We start from the raw sequence: 16,793 nt of genomic DNA on the forward strand, positions 1-16,793 counted from the left end.
CTTCTTGGAACATTAACAAAGGTTGACACTGCACCACATAAAGAGGATATTATAATAAATAACCAAACACCTGGTCATAGAACTAAGTTAAAAGAAGCATCTCAAACGAGGAAATCAAAGGAGGAAATCAGGACCCTAGCAGCTGAAGACATGGCTCCCAGTAAAGGAACAATTAAAATTATGAACATGTAAGTGCCCAGGGTTGGAGGAGTACAGAGATCCTGGAAGGATGCAAATCTGGGAGAAGTTATCAAGATGATGAGGGGTGAAGCCATGGAAGATTCAGAAAACTCCAATAAGATTTAAAAATAGAAGCTGACCTGAATCAGGAATTAATGGAGGTGAATGTGTACAGAGTTCGTGAATGCGAATTGGTGGCAAGTTAGCATACAGGCAATACCACATTGGCTAAACTCAATTCTACAGAGGGTGCAGAGCTGAAGGTTAGCCAGAAGATCATTAGGGTCTCGAGTGGCAAAAGCACAATTGAAGTATTCAGCAACTGATAAACTGAGACAGTGAAGAGAGGGGTAATGTTACTCAGGCTGATGGGGCACATGTGGATTCAGAAATGCATCCCTGAATTTAATAGGACACCAAATTTGTGAGTGGTTTGAAAACATCTCAGGTAGTGTCATGGAAAGGGATTGAGCTGGTGGCTAGGATGAAGTGTGTGGGCAAAGGCAATTTTCGAATCCCCACAATGTGGATACTTGGCCCATCAACACCACTATCAACCTTCCAAAGAGCATCCCACCCAGACCCACCCCATCCCTGTAACCTTGCATTTCCCATGGGTAATGCACCTAGCCTGCAGATCTTTGGACACTTTGGGCAATTTAACATGGCTAATCCACATATCTTGGACTGTGGGTGGAAACCAAAGCAAACCCACAAAGACACAGGAGAATGTGCAAACTCTACACAGGCAGTTGCCCAAGGCTGGACTTTAACCCAGGTCCCTGGTGCTGTGAGGCAGCAGAGCTAACCACTGAACCACAATGGCTTCCAAATTTTAAATATTTAACTGAAGGAAATTTTCGCTTAACTGGATCAAACAGTGCCTATGGTTGGCTCAGAGGCAGTGCTCATCATAAGAAAATCTTGTCAAACATAATCCTTTCAACAAATGAGAGGCCCTTAGAAGGAACAGTGCTGAGGTATGTTACATGTTAATCACAAATACAAAGAGAAATATTGAGGCAAATTATACAGGAAGCACACTTTGATACTAGATTAGATTGATGCATTGTATTTAATGTTCTCTCTTCCAAAGGTGTCAGTTGACCAGAAGTGCAGCAGATACAGAGATGTGGATATAACTGCCACCTCAAAGCACCACATTCCTGTTCTTACAGCTCTTTCTCTCTGAATTGTTTAGCTCAAGTCCTATTTTGTTGGACAAGAGGGCAGTTTCCAATTGATCATGTCGGCGTTGTTAAAGGAGAGCAGATGGTAGCCTCTGCAGCAAGGATAGCGCCACCTGAGGGCTTGGAACACAGCACACATGGGATACGTTGGCATTGCCAGTGCTTTCTGAGTCCTCTGCCAACAGGTTCAACAATGCAAACACATTTCACTCAGCAATCCATAGGAAAGATTTACTTTTGGAGATTTTAGAAGATGGGATGAACAGGCTAACAGTAAAAAGATGTCAGCCTTGGCTCAGTGAAATTCCTGCTGTCTCAAAATACAAAGATCAGGAGGTCAAACCACAGTCCAGATAATCAAGGATAATGGCCCTGGTTAGCGCAAGGAGAATCTTATACAGTAACCACGCTATTAGGCAGGAACACAAAGCAAATTCCATTGGGAAGGTAAGGGTGTGTCTTTAGGAATTCAGAATGGATAATGGAAGTTCCTGTTGAATTTGTGGAGGAGTACTTGCTGGGGCAGTTTGGGGTTATCAATCTTTAGGCACAGGAAACCTACAGTCTTGGGCAGTCAGGCCACACCAGGCTGGCACACAACAGAGGGTCTTCAGGTCTAAAGGGGACACTGATCATCTCATAGCTAAGATAGATAATCACAATTTAACTGTTCAGCAAGTAGAGTTCACATTGCCGATGCTGAGGACCTTGCATTTCTCACCGATATCTGGGGTCGGGTGGGTGGGAGGTGCATAGTGAGTTAATTCTGGGATGGGTGACAGGCTGCTGGCTTCAGCTGGGTAGCAAACGTTGGCAGAGGACACCCTGCCACACAAACAACTGGTAACTCAGGGACGGGCAATTGGAAAGGGTGACCCCCGATGAAGGCAGAGCAGTGAGGAGAAGCCTCAGCAGTGTGCATCCCTCTGGTCAGGAGGAGGGCAGAGGAGCTCACTGAGAGTCTGCCAGGAGAAGATGGCATTATGAACAATGTGGAGTGTGCTGCCCAGGAGTCAGCAATCTGCAGATTATAGAGCTCTTGTGCCAGGAGAGAAAGAGCCTGTCCAGGCCAATGATCTCCCGGGTGCTCGGATGATTCATGAACCCCATGAAAATTCATCAAGTTTAACATTATGAATTTTGAAGTCATGGACTTCACCATCAGTAGCCAATTGCTGTTCACTGTAACGAGACGTCCATGGTGGGTATGGGCTTGTCTACAGGTTGTTGTGCCCTGTGCCATTGCAGAGGTCTCCTGGTCCTTGAGTTTGAGGGGCCTAGGGGCAGGGTTGAGGAATGACACACTTAGCAGTTTGTGAATGTCTTGTTCAAGGGAGTTTGGGATGAATCCATCTTGACACAGAGAGACAGGGCAGAAACATTGACTTTTGTCACCATCGATTGATTCCAACAAGTTCTAAGGGGGTCACTGAACATACATAGCCTTCAGGCACTGGCAGCACAACACCATTGCTGAACAGAAGAGGCTTCCATTCATTGTCCAGGTGGTCTCCGACCAGCAGAAGTTTATGTTGCAGGGCAGTCCTTAGTCCTGGGAAGCTGGGAATTCCTTCACCCTGCGAGATTTCCCTGGTGTCGCCCCTCTTCAGGCTGAGATCCACACTATGTGGGTGGTTGCTGAGGGACAAGGGTCATCTCCTGCACAGGTGGCTCCTATTACCCCATCCAGTACCCAGGAAAGGGGAACCACAGAAGGAAAGTGATGGCATCCAGCTCAGGCCAGCCAAGGTGTTCCACACTGTGATCGCCTGCTGCATGGTTTTGCTTGAACAGATCTGAAGCTGGATGGCGAGCAGCGAAGGACAGACCGTTCTTCTTCAAAGGATGACAAAGTTGAGGAAGGAGAGGAAAGAGAAAGGGGGAGAGGTGGAGGAAGTTACTTAATGGAGGGAGGCTATCGAGACAATTGCAAGCCTCATGGAACCAGCACTCCCGTCTGACAATGTGAGCAAGGCCAATTTGAAACTGGAATGGCTCCCAGGCTTGAGTCAGATGGCTCCCAAACTGGAAATAAAACGCTGAAGCAAAGTTTTCAAACCAGCATTCCTCTCAGGAAAACACGCAGGAGTAGAACAGGAGATCGAGTGCAGCAGATGGAGGGCTGATGTATGTTCATGCCCACTCCTACACAGTGCCCCAAACCCCTTACCCACAGTGGATGGGGTGGGGCAGCAGCCTGCTCACCTGAACCACGGCCAGCTGAGAAGCCCAGGACTGGTAGGGGGTCAGGGCACCCTTACAGCATATTGTGTCTGTCACAGGCCTCTGTGGCAGAGAGGCCAAGGAGGTGAGGGTTGCATCCTCAGACCTCACTTTAACTGCTTCAGCACCTCCATGTTGGCAGTGATCGATAGGTAGGGCATGGCTGGGACCCAGCTGGTGTTCACTCGCTTTGTCTCCCCTCCAACACGAACACTTATGTGACAATCCCCTTTCTGTGCACGTCATTGCACTGGTCCCACACCAAAAACTGTACCTCCTTGTTGCCAGGGGGTGGGTGGGTTGGTGAATCAGAGCTGTTGCCCCAGAAGGACCACCTGCTTAATGGTGGAAGGGACTGGGAAGGAACCAGAAGTGGAGTGACCTTATCATTGTGTGTGTGTGTGTGTGTGTGTGTGTGTGTGTGTGTGTGTGTGTGTGTGTGTGTGTGTGTGTGTGTGTAAATGTGTGTCAGTGGGTGCGAGAGTGAGAGTGAGACAGACCTTTCATCTTGGACATGTAAAGCCACAGATTCAGAGATCTTTGCTCACAGGATTGAAGGATTAGCTGAAGAGACAAGCAGGGGGTGTAAGGGGGTTGGAGGGGGCTGCACATGTGATCTGCCCCAGGTCTGCACCCTTAGGGGCATCTCATCCAATCAGAACAGTGCTGACTAGACTGTCTGAGACCTGCCTAGGGAATGTTTTGAATGTTAAACTCTGAGCTATTTTACCCTCCATTACAGTCAATACAAATAGATTTTACACCTAACGTCTCTAGTTTGCCATCTCACTCGGCTACTACCCCTTTTGCAATCCAATTTCTGTCTCGCTAAGAAATTGTTTGGTTGTAGGAATTAACAGAGTCATGGGGGCCCTAGTTCCAGCTTTACAGTGGCGTGAGGAGGAGATAGAAGGACTTGTTAGTCTCAAAAATAAGCTGAAGCTGCTTTCTGAAAATAATTTGTGAGATAATTAGGCAAAAGACATTGCACAAAGTGAAAGCTGCTTCAGTGAAGGTAGAGCTCCAGTGTGACTGAGAGAATTTATATGTGTGGACACTGAACCTCAACTGACTGAAGGTCCCTAGTGAGGATATAAAGCAGTGAGAATCTCAAGGGACAGATCAGTTGATTAACTTGATAATGGGAACTGCAGATGCTGGAGAATCCAAGATAACAAAGTGTGGAGCTGGATGAACACAGCAGGCCAAGCAGCATCTCAGGAGCACAAAAGCTGACGTTTCGGGCCTAGACCCTTCATCCGAGAGGGGGATGGGGAGAGGGTTCTGGAATAAATAAGGAGAGAGGGGGAGGCGGACCGAAGATGGAAAGAAAAGAAGATAGGTGGAGTGGAGAGTATAGGTGAGGAGGTAGGGAGGGGATAGGTCAGTCCAGGGAAGACGGACAGGTCAAGGAGGCGGGATGAGGTAGTAGGTAGGAAATGGAGGTGTGGCTTGAGGTGGGAGGAAGGGATGGGTGAGAGGAAGAACAAGTGAGGGAGCGGGGACGAGCTGGGCTGGTTTTGTGATGCAGTGGGGGGAGGAGAAGAACTGGGCTGGTTTTGGGATGCGGTAGGGAAAGGGGAGATTTTGAAGCTGGTGAAGTCCACATTGATACCATTGGGCTGCAGGGTTCCCAAGCGTAATATGAGTTGCTGTTCCTGCAACCTTCAGGTGGCATCATTGTGGCACTGCAGGAGGCCCATGATGGACATGTCGTCTGAGGAATGGGAGGGGAGTTGAAATGGTTTGCGACTGGGAGGTGCAGTTGTTTGTTGCGAACTGAGCGGAGGTGCTCTGCAAAGCCGTCCCCAAGCCTCCGCTTGGTTTCCCCAATGTAGAGGAAGCCACACTGGGTGCAATGGATACAAGATACCACATTGGCAGATGTGCAGGTGAACATCTGCTTGATATGGAAGGTCATCTTGGGGTCTGGGTTAGGGGTGAAGGAAGAGGTCTGGGGGCAGGTGTAGCACTTCCTGCGGTTGCAGGGAAGGTGCCGGGTGTGGTTGGAGGGAAGTATGGAGTGGACAAGGGAATCACGGAGAGAGTGATTTCTCCAGAAGGCAGTTAAGGGTGGGGATGGAAAAATAGCTTGGGTGGTGGGGTCGGATTGTAGATGGCGGAAGTGTCGGAGGATGATGCGTTATATCCGGAGGTTGGTGGGGTGGTGTGTGAGAACGAGGGGATCCTCTTTAGGCGGTTGTGGCGGGGGCGGGGTGTGAGGGATGTGTTGCGGGAAATGCGGGAGACGCGGTCAAGGGTGTTCTCGACCACAGCGGGGGGAAAGTTGCAATCCTTGAAGAACGTGGACATCTGGGATGTGCGGGAGTGGAATGCCTCATTCTGGGAGCAGATGCAGCGGAGGTGGAGGAATTGGGAATAGGGGATGGAATTTTTGCAGGAGGGTGGGTGGGAGGAGGTGTATTCTAGGTAGCTGTGGGAGTAGTTGGGCTTGAAATGGACATCAGTTTCTAGCTGGTTACCTGAGATGGAGACAGAGAGGTCCAGGAAGGTGAGGGATGTGTTGGAGATGGCCCGGGTGAACTTGAGGTTGGGGTGGAAGGTGTTGGTAAAGTGGATGAACTGTTCAAACTCCTCTTGGAAGCAAGAGGCGGCGCCGATACAGTCATCAATGTAACAGAGGAAGAGGTGGGGTTTGGGGCCTGTGTAGGTGCAGAAGAGGAACTGTTCCACGTAGCCTACAAAGAGGCAGGCATAGCTTGGGCCCATGCAGGTACCCATGGCCACCCCCTTTGTCTGTAGGAAGTGAGAAGAATCGAAAGAGAAGTTGTTGAGGGTGAGGACGAGTTCGGCTAGGCAGATGAGGGTGTTGGTGGAGGGGGATTGGTCGGGCCTGAGGGACAGGAAGAAGCAGAGGGCCTTGAGGCCATTTGCATGAGGATTACAGGTGTATAGGGACTGGACGTCCATGGTGAAAATGAGGTGTTGGGGGCCAGGGGATTGGAAGTCCTGGAGGAGGTGGAGGGCATGGGTGGTGTCACGGACGTAGGGCAGGCAGGTTTGTGGATTTTGGGAAGGAGATAGAAACGGGCTGTGCGGGGTTGGGGAACAGAGGAGCCGACGCCGCTGACGGAACCCTGCCCACAGCCTCCAGAGCCAGCAACCCCAGAGTAGACAGCCACACTGAGCCCTGCCACATCTTCACCATCCCCGCAGACCTCCCACTGACTGAGGACGAACGGTCAGTCCTAAGCAAAGGGCTCACCTTTGTCCCCCTCCACCCACACATCAACGAATACCAGTCACGTTTGGACATCGAGCAGTTTTTCTGCCGCCTTTGCCACCACACTTACTTCTTTAACCGGGAGCCCAACCCTCCCTCCACTGACCTCTTCACCTGCCTCCAACACAAGTCCTCTTCCTGGACACCACCCCCAGGCCTCCTACCCTCCCTCTACTTCTTCATCTCCAACTGCCGTCGAGACATTAACCGCCTCAACCTCTCCACCCCTTTCACCCACTCCAACCTCTCCCCCGCAGAACGGACAGCCCTCCGCTCCCTCCGCTCCAACCCCAACCTCACCATCAAACCAACAGACAAGGGTGGTGCAGTGGTAGTATGGCGCACTGACCTCTACATCGCCGAGGCCAAACGCCAACTCTCCGACACCTCCTCCTACCCCCCCTTGATCATGACCCCACCCCCGAGCACCAAACCATCATCTCCAACACCATTCATGACCTCATCACCTCAGGGGACCTCCCATGCACAACCTCCAACCTCATTGTTCCCCAACCCCGCACAGCCCGTTTCTATCTCCTTCCCAAAATCCACAAACCTGCCTGCCCTGGTCAACCCATTGTCTCAGCCTGTTCCTGCCTCACCGAACCCTTGTCCGCTCCACACTTCCCTCTAACCCCACCACACCCGGCACCTTCCCCTGCAACCGCAGGAAGTGCTACACTTGCCCCCACACCTCCTCCCTCACCCCTATCCAAGGCCCCAAGATGACCTTCCATATCAAGCAGATGTTCACCTGCACATCTGCCAATGTGGTATCTTGTATCCATTGCACCCGGTTTGGCTTCCTCTACATTGGGGAAACCAAGCGGATGCTTGGGGACCACTTTGCAGAACACCTCCGCTCGGCTTGCAACAAACAACTGCACCTCCCAGTCGCAAACCATTTCAACTCCCCCTCCCATTCCTCAGACGACATGTCCATCATGGGCCTCCTGCAGTGCCACAATGATGCCACCCGTAGGCTGCAGGAGCAGCAACTCATATTCTGCTTGGAAACCTTGCAGCCCAATGGTATCAATGTGGACTTCACCAGCTTCAAAATCTCCCCTCCCCCCACCGCATCACAAAACCAGCCGAGCTCGTCCCCTCCACCCACTGCATCACAAAACCAGCCCAGCCTGTCTCTGCCTCCCTAACCTGTTCTTCCTCTCACCCATCCCTTCCTCCCACCTCAAGCCGCACTTCCATCTCCTACCTACTAACCTCACCCCACCTCCTTGACCTGTCCGTCTTCCCTGGACTGACCTATCCCCTCCCTACCTCCTCACCTATACTCTGCTCTCCACGTATCTTGTTTTCCCTCCATCTTCGGTCCGCCTCCCCCTCTCTCCCTATTTATTCCAGAACCCTCTCCCCATCCCCCCCTCTGATGAAGGGTCCAGGCCCGAAATGTCAGCGTTTGTGCTCCTGAGATGCTGCTGGGACGGCTGTGTTCATCCCGCTCCACACTTTGTAATCAGTTGATTAACTTGTTCCTTTCCTGACACAGCTTCTTGTCTCCAGCAATCATCAAAAACGGGGAAGAATCCAGCACATACTTCATCTTAATGCTGCCAGCAGGTAATCACTGCAATACTGCTCCAAGTACACAGTTTGCAAAGGGCACTTCTTAACCCGCATTCTTTCAGCATTGGGCTAACAATCCACGAAATGTAAAACAGAAGCTTAAGAGTTGCCACTTAAAAAAGTATTATTTTTATTGAAAGGAATTTGAGGTTACAAGTATTGGTTTATAGTTTTTTAAGTAATTTCCAGAAAACAGAATGATTGCAAAATTCAATATTTCTTCATTAAATGAGTCCTTTGATTCAAATGTACACTTTTGTAAAGCGTGGGGCTGAGGATATTCCAAAAAGGGTTTAAAGTAGAGGGCAGGGTAATAAAATAAACTTGTTTAGATTTCAGTGCTGTGAGTTCTGTAGACATTATATTCTAACAAACAGAATAATTTGCTTTATGTCTGTAGATCTGAATGTGTTCATACGTATGCACAGTTTATTGCTGATAAAATGACTTTTTCCAAAATTCTAGATCAAAGTTAAGGTAACTACTCAACAGGTCAAAGGGTCAATACTTGCCTGTGATGCCAATCCAATTCTCAGAGTGATAAGTATTCGTAAAAGTCCTGACACAGCATTCTCCAAGGCCATCGATTTCAAAAAAAGGGGCCTGTAAATCATCAACGTCAGAAGCTCGAATTGTCTCCGGAGGCAGCTGGAATCTGACAACTTTGCTGAGGCCAGGAACTTGGTCCAGGTTTGTTTGTCCTGCTTCCTCTGGACCGACAGATCCCATGATGGACTTGATATTGGTTTTTAAAGCTGCTTCGTCGGCATTCCCTGGTCCTCTGACCATTTGTGCACCAAGAATTTGATGTTGTTTATCCATCTCATCGACCAAGGCCTCGCCATCTGGACAGGTCGTGGGATGTGTACAGCTCTGAGCTTCGTTGATATCTACCCAATTATCCGCCTGTTTTTTATCCTCGTCCACTTCTGCCAAGGTCTCACCATCTGGGCAGGCTGATGGATGTGCACACTGCAAAAACATTTCAGGCCGATTAACCGATTCCTCTTCAGTTTTAGCAAACAGTTCCCGGGGATTTGTTGAGTTTTTTTTCTGGGAGGACTCTGCTCAACTGAAGAATCTCTCAGAGGTCATCAATCCATCGGTCTCCTGTTTATCAACCAAGTCTGTACAAGATGTGAGATATTCCAGCCTTCGGTTAACTAGTTTCACAGACTGTCCAACATTTCTACAGCAAGTACAGGGCAAAATGAACAGCTAAGTTGATTTTGCAAATGCATCAAACAATGTCAGTAAGGAATCTGTGGAGATAATCTCTGTAGATTAAAATGACAAAATCCTGTAAAGTGTCAGTCAAAACCAATTAATTATCGAGCTCTCCCATCATTCCTTGGATTTTAGAAGAACAACTTCAGCTAAAAATAAGTGGAAAATAGATTTTAAAAAAAAGGACTCAAAGAACCCTGATATTTCCCAGAGTTACATTAGATTCTGATGTTCTGGAACTCCACAATTCTTTTTAGTGAATCCCTATTACAGAAGCATGGGCTCTGCAACGTTGTTCTATATTTACATCTGCTCAATTAACAGCGTTATTGAAAGCTCAACAGCCTTGGGAATGGATTATTTAGAATACATGCCACAGCTTCAGTTCATAATCAGCAGCAAGAAGACACCTCACTTCCCCAACTGGGTAGCTTAAAAAAAGCCCGAAATTGGTCTTCAGGTCTCTAGAAATGTTTTGTGACAATGCGATTCCACAAGTTTGACACAGTAAACATACTGAAGGATTCTGAGAGGAAGATGTCAAAGTTCTGCCTCTGCTTGTCAGAAACCGATTTCTCAAAGATGTCCTCTTGTTAATATCTGCAAGGTGAAGGGGGTCCTAATGCCTTTTTTAGGTGACCTCTCGAGATGCCTAAAAACAAGCTTGACAGGTTGAGCATAGGCCCGAATATATGTGCAGCTTGGCCACTGGAGGTATCAACGGCAGGTGCTCCTACTCACACCTGAAAAATACACTATTAACCTCTGCCCCATGTATGCCTTTTGTTAGAATTGTTGTATACTTTTCTAACTCAAGTATTGGCACGGGAAATGGGAAAATGGTAACTGAGGTTTACTTGAAAGACTTTGAAATATTTTGAAGGATGCATGCAATGAACTGATAGTGCTTTGACAGCCACAGCAACTTGCATTTATGTAGTTCCTTTAAAGTAGGGACCCCAGCTCCTGCTTTACAGGAGCACTATCCGACTGAAATGGGGTCCCAAGGCAGCATGGTGGCTCAGTGCTTAGCACTGCTGCCTCACAGCGCCAACAATCTGGGTTCAATTCCAGCCTCAGGCGACAGTCCATGTGGAGTTTGCACATTCTCCCTGTGTACGTGTAGATTTCCTCCGGCTACTCTGGTTTTCTCCCAGAGTCCAAAGATGTGCAGGTAAGGTAGATTGACCATGCTGCATTCCCTATAGTGTCCAGGGATCTGCAGGCTAGGTGGGTTAGCCATGGGTTACAGGGAATAAGATTAGGGGTGGTGGATCTGTGTGGATTGCTCTGTGGAGGGCCAGTGTAGACTTGATGGGCCACATGGCTTGCTTCCACACAGTGGGGATTCTATGGATCAATCTAAAGAAAGAGGCACGTGACCAAATGATTGGCCAGGGTGTTAGGCTTGAAGGAGGGTCTAGAAAATGAAGAGGGAAAGAAGTGGAGAACTCTGGGAAGGGAATTTCTGAACTCAGGGCCCAGGTGACTGATGTTGGCCGCTGATGGTGAAGCAAAGTAAGTGGGAGATGCACAAAGAACCCTCATTGGAGGAATGTAGTGTTCCCAAAGGGTTGTAGGGCTGGAGCAGCTTACAGAGATATCGTAGGGTGAAGCCATTGAATAATTGAGAGTGCAGGGATGAGAATATTAAATCTGAGGTACTACAGTGCTTAACTGTGAGCCAACATACAAACTCGCATGATTCCAAGCAAATGCAAGATAATGGGAACTGCAGATGCTGGACAATTTGAGATAACAAAGTGTGGAGCTCGATGAACACAGCAGGCCGAGCAGCATTTTAGGAGCAGAAAAGCTGACGTTTCAGGCCGAGACCCTACATCAGAAAAGGGTCCAGACCCAAAACGTCAGCTTTTGTGCTCCTAAGATGCTGCTCAGCCTGCCGTGTTCGTCCAGCTCTACACCTTGTGTTATCTCCGATTCCAAGCAAATGCCCTTTTTGAGTTCAGCAAAATTAAACAAAAAATATATTTTGGGCATCTGAGCGAATCAATCCACCAAGTTCTCCTTCTCTTCTCTTAAGACACTAGTAAACATATAACCTTTCCTTCAATTCTTACCGAGCGAATTGGGGTGAATTTATTTACTTATACTTTATACTTCTCCATTCAGCCTTGGGATGTGGCCATTACTGGCAAGACCATGCTAAATTGTCCATAGTGTACAGGGATGTGCAGGCTAGATCTTCCCATAAGGGAAATGTGGGGTTACAGAAATAGCATGAAGGTATGGGTCTGGGTAGGATGCTCTTGATAGGTTGAATGGCCTCTTGCTGCACTGTAGGGATTCTACGATGCTTATAAAAAGCAACAATCAGCCAACTTTGTTGAAAAGTATGATTTGTTTCGATGAAAACTATTCTTAAAATGAAGCAGAGTGATCTAAGATTAAATGAGTTCAAAATAAGTTTTTCTCTTGCTAACTTCTTCCTACTTCTTCCCTGTGTTAATTGGGCACCAGACGATATGGTATTTCGAGGAACAGGATGAGGCTGATTCACTTTCTGCAACTCTTGTTCTTTGCCTACCTTTAGCCCAATATTGTTTTTCACAATGCCAGTACCATTTCACAATTTGGAGTTCAAACCATAAGGGCGTAATGGACCATAGAGTGGGTGGATTGAGATCGCCTAATATGGAGTGTATAAACCACCATGGGAAAAGGTTTTACAGTAGTGGATAGGCAACATGATGTGACTTAGATTGGCATAAATGAGCTCCAGGACCTGTGGGGTGATGAAGGGTTGCGAGAGGTAGAGAGGGGAGATAGTTTATAGTGTCATAGAGTTCTACAGCAGAGACAGACCCTTGGGTCCATCTGGTTCATGCCAACTATCTTGGCAAAGTAAACTAGTCCCACTTGCCTGCATCTAGCTCATATCCGTCCAAACCTTTCCTATTCGTATACTTATCGCAATACTCATGTGTTTTAAATGTTGTAATTGTACCTGCATCCAACACTTCCTCTGATAGTTCATTCCACACACAAACCACTCTCTGCGTAAAAAAACTTTGCCCCTCATGTCCGTTATAAATCTTTCTCCTCTCACCTTAAAAATGTGCCCCCTAGTTTTGAACTCCCCCACATTATCTATGCCCCTCATGATTTTATAAACCTCTATAAGGTATCCCCACAACCTCCTACTCTCCAGTGAAAAAGGTCCCAGCCTTATCCAGTCACTCCTCAAAATTCAAACCCTCCATTCTGGGCAACATCCTGTTAAATCTTCTTCTGGGCCCTCTCCAATTTGACATAACAGGGCAACTCGAACTGTACATAGTACTCTAGAAGAGGCCTTGCCAACATCCTTTACAACCTCATGATGATTTCCCAATCCCTCTACTCAAAGGTCTGACCAATGAAGGCAAGCATGTTAAATGCTTTCTTAACCACCTCATCTACATGTGACGTAAGTTTCAAAGACTTTTGTACCTGAATCCCGAGGCCCCTGTTGGGTCGGAACCATTCTTCAGGACAGGAACATTGCCTTTCCTGCTCCTCTGATGCTAACTGGCCTGCAGTGCTTTTCCAGCTCCACAGCTTTTGATTCTGCTTCCAGCATCTGCAGTCCTTTCTGTTCCTGAGGTTCCTCTCTTCCACAACGCTACACATGCCCCAACCATTGATTGTATAAGCCCTACCCTTGTTTGTTTTCTCAAAATGCAATTTCACACATTGGTGAGGACTGTTCTTTGCTTTGCTCTCTTAGGAACAACGGGGATGAAGTCCCTGTACACCAAAGATGAACAATCAATTGATTAATTCCATTTCTCTCTCCCAGATGCTGCTGAAAGTTTCCATGATTTCCTCTTTGGATTTGATTTATTATTTATTTGGCTGAGCGTTCAAGCACTTTCTTCCAGTCCAATTCTTAACCACAAAAGATTATTTTTCAAAAAAAACCTTGCTTTCATCCAATTTCGGTAATTTGCATATTAATAGACTTACATCTTAACCTCAGAAAGGAAATTCAATTAACCTATGACGCTGTTACCTCATGAAAGCCTCTTTGCAATTTAAACAATTTACAGAGTGGTAGTACCTGAATCTGGTTTAGGTTACATTTATATCCTTTAAAAATTCACCTAAAAACAATATATTTTCTGTGTCCTGATCAGAATGTAATCCTTAAATCTTGGACATAGACTTGATTCAATTTTAAGAATCTTATTATCCATTCAAGGTAAGAACTCCCAGATTCTAAGAATTATGCCACATAGTAATTTGTATCTAAACTGCTCAGGCTGCTGTTGAACATCACATAGAAAAGCCACACCTACGGCAGTACAGTGCTTCCTTGGTATTGCACTAAAATACTAGTTTCAGTATTCCCCACTGTGGAGTGAGGCTTACGCCCAGGATGTTCTAACTCAGGGGTCAGAATACTGCCAACCTTGTCAATCGACAAAGTTAAAATTGAATATAACTCTGCACTAACTCGCACAAAACCAATGTAGAAAGAAGAGCAAATAAAGCTATCAGTGGTTTTATCCTCAATTGCTAATTTGCTTGCATTAGGAAACCATGTTGACACATACTGTGACTGAAGCGATCGTCCGTAAAGGGCATTTAAGGTAAATTAAAGACCATACAGAGCCCGTATTCAGGTTTCTGCCAAAGTGGATATATTTATTGGCTTAGGGTTCAATTCTCTTTCCTGCCTTTTCTAAAATATAATTCCACTTGGCATTTTACAAAATCACATAGCCACCTTGCAGAAGGTTTCTTTCTTCATCGACTAATACCAGTTTGACAAAGTCACAGCGATAAATCTAAACTACACCTTTCTTCTCATTGTTCTGGTTGAATATTTTCCTGGCCCTCTAACTTTCCCAGTCCCCTGACTCTTCTCCGACCTTTCAACATCTGGAAATCTCCAGCATCCCCTAAATCTCTGATAGCCCCCGATCTCCAAACCCCACCAACCCTGTCCCCCGACATCCAACTGCCCCCTAACTTTCTAACTTCTCTTTGATGCCTCTGACCTCCTCGCCAAGTGTCCAACTCCCATGGCCATTGTGACTCCCTGCACAAACCAATGTGACCAGTTGTCACCACCTTATCACTCAGCTGCCACCATGTTACTTTCCATCTTGTCTTTCTATAACCCTGCCACTTGATCCACATACCCACTCACTTCACTCTCACTCAGTCACTAACAAGCTGAAAAACTTTTTAGGGTTCCCAGAACTTTTCAGTGTGTCAGTGAAAAAAGGCTTACCAGAATACAGTAGCTAGTGTTGCCAACAATCCTGCTCCGTAAAGAATGATTCCAATATCAGATATGCTCTGTGTTTCTGAGCAGGTTGGGTTCAGACAGAAATCTGGAGCCTGTTTGAAGCAGATTAAGATAAGACTGAGAGTAGCAATCCATTCCCAACCGGTTCGAAACCCCAATTTTCAGCTGCATAGGAGCTAAATGTCCAAAACTGTCTGCTTTACATTTCCATTTTCAGAAACTATCTCAAAATTTTTCATTTTTGGCTCTTTCATTAACTTGTGCAACTTTGTCTAGGTTTATTTCTGTCCAAGTCAAATCACTGGAGAATAATTTCTCCATTTAAGGCTCAATAGAAATGAAGGTTGTTGATCAGCTGATACTACAGGACTAATTTGAAGAGGAACGAATAGCAAATTTTAAAAAAGGACATCACTTCTGAAACCTTGAGCAGAATTGTCATTGCCCACCCCAGAGATTTTGGAAAAGTTGGTTGGGGAGTTTAATTGGGCAGGAAACAAAAATTTAGTGTCACATCTGTGGGTTTGGTCTTAAATTCTCAGAACTTTTAAAGCAGGATAGCTTTCCCTACCTTCTGTTTTGCATTAATTAGCATGTTAGGAACACTCATTAAAATCCCAGTCTGTTGGAATTATACTCAAGGAAACAATCTACACAGGACAACTTTACGGAGAGTTCTTACACATTTTGTCTTTTGTGCTGAAGAATAAAATAGAAAAAAACTAGAATGGCACGGTGGCTCAGTGGTTAGCCCTGCTGCCTCACAGCGCCAGGAACCTGAGTTCAATTCCACCCACAGGCACATTCTCCCCATGTCTGTGTGAGTTTCCTCTGGTTTCCTCCCACAGTCTAAAGATATGTAGGTTCGGGTAGATTGGCCATGCTAAACTGCCCATAGTGTTCAGGGATGTGCAGGCAAGGTGGGTTAGCCATGACAATTGCATTGAAGTGGGGCTTGCTTGGAGGGTTGATATGGACTCTATGGGCCAAATGGCCTCTTTCAGCAGTGTGTAGATTCTATGAAGTGTGGCAGTGCCTCAACTATTTCCAGAGGGCAGGTGGGTTTGTTGAGCAAAGGAAGATTGAATGAGGCTCCATGGCTTTTAGAAAATCGAGCATTATCCAGGTGCCTTTTAAATGTGAAGCTGGATATTAGGGCCCAGAAAGTTCCCACAAGCTTCAGAAAAAGTATTGATTTACCTATATCAGCTTCTGTAATGAGCCTAGAAGTATGTAATCATGTGAAGAAACTAGATCCACACCATTCCATGCAGAAATACATCTTATTTTCGATACCTCCACGTTCTGCCCTCAAATAATACAGACAGTGCTGGAAAACTAAAGAGGTCTAGCAGCTGAGTCATGCGGGGACGGGAACAGAGCTAATCTTTTGAGTCCAATATGACTCTCTTTGTGGTGAGAGAAGTTGAGGGTTTGGGAAGGGATTTTGGTGAGTAACTGCCGTGTGTCTTGTAGATGGTACACACTCCTGCTATTGTACACCGACAGTGGGGAGAGTGAATGTTGAAGGCAGTGAATGGGGAGACAATTCAAGTGATGTCCAATGGTGTCAAGTGCCTTGAGTGTTGTTGGAGCTGCACCCTTCCAGTCAAGTGTAGATTCTTCCATTACACTCCTGAGTTGCTCCTTGTAGATGGTTTTATGGAGTCAGGGCATCAGTTACTGACCAGTCTCTGACCTACTCTTGCCACCAGCATATGCCTCAGCCAATTCAATTTCTGGTCAGTGCTAATTCCCATCATAGAATGGTGGAGCAGGCTGGAAGGGCCAAATGGACTATTTCTGTTCCTGAGTGCTAATTACAACTGGAACACTTTGTTGGAAGATCAGGGTCACATTTTGTGAATTACAAGGTGCCAAA

General features: G+C 46.6%; 1 protein-coding gene and 1 long non-coding RNA gene across 3 annotated transcripts in view; one reads left to right on the forward strand and one right to left on the reverse strand.

Annotated features, from left to right (window-relative positions):
- Window positions 1–9,683, reverse strand: part of fkbp16 (FKBP prolyl isomerase 16) — a 162,195-nt gene extending 152,512 nt beyond the window's left edge. For both annotated transcript variants that reach the window (XM_048562995.1, XM_048562994.1), the window contains exon 1: window positions 8,937–9,683. In XM_048562995.1, the coding sequence (XP_048418952.1) occupies window positions 8,937–9,408 (472 nt within the window). In that variant the 5' untranslated portion in view covers window positions 9,409–9,683. The remainder of the gene's footprint in view (window positions 1–8,936) is intronic.
- Window positions 1–16,793, forward strand: part of LOC132206171 (uncharacterized) — a 57,967-nt gene that overhangs the window by 29,644 nt on the left and 11,530 nt on the right. The gene's annotated exons all lie outside the window — the stretch shown is intronic.

This window comes from Stegostoma tigrinum, chromosome 33 (assembly GCF_030684315.1).
Source record: "Stegostoma tigrinum isolate sSteTig4 chromosome 33, sSteTig4.hap1, whole genome shotgun sequence".
NCBI classification, from domain to species: domain Eukaryota; kingdom Metazoa; phylum Chordata; class Chondrichthyes; order Orectolobiformes; family Stegostomatidae; genus Stegostoma; species Stegostoma tigrinum.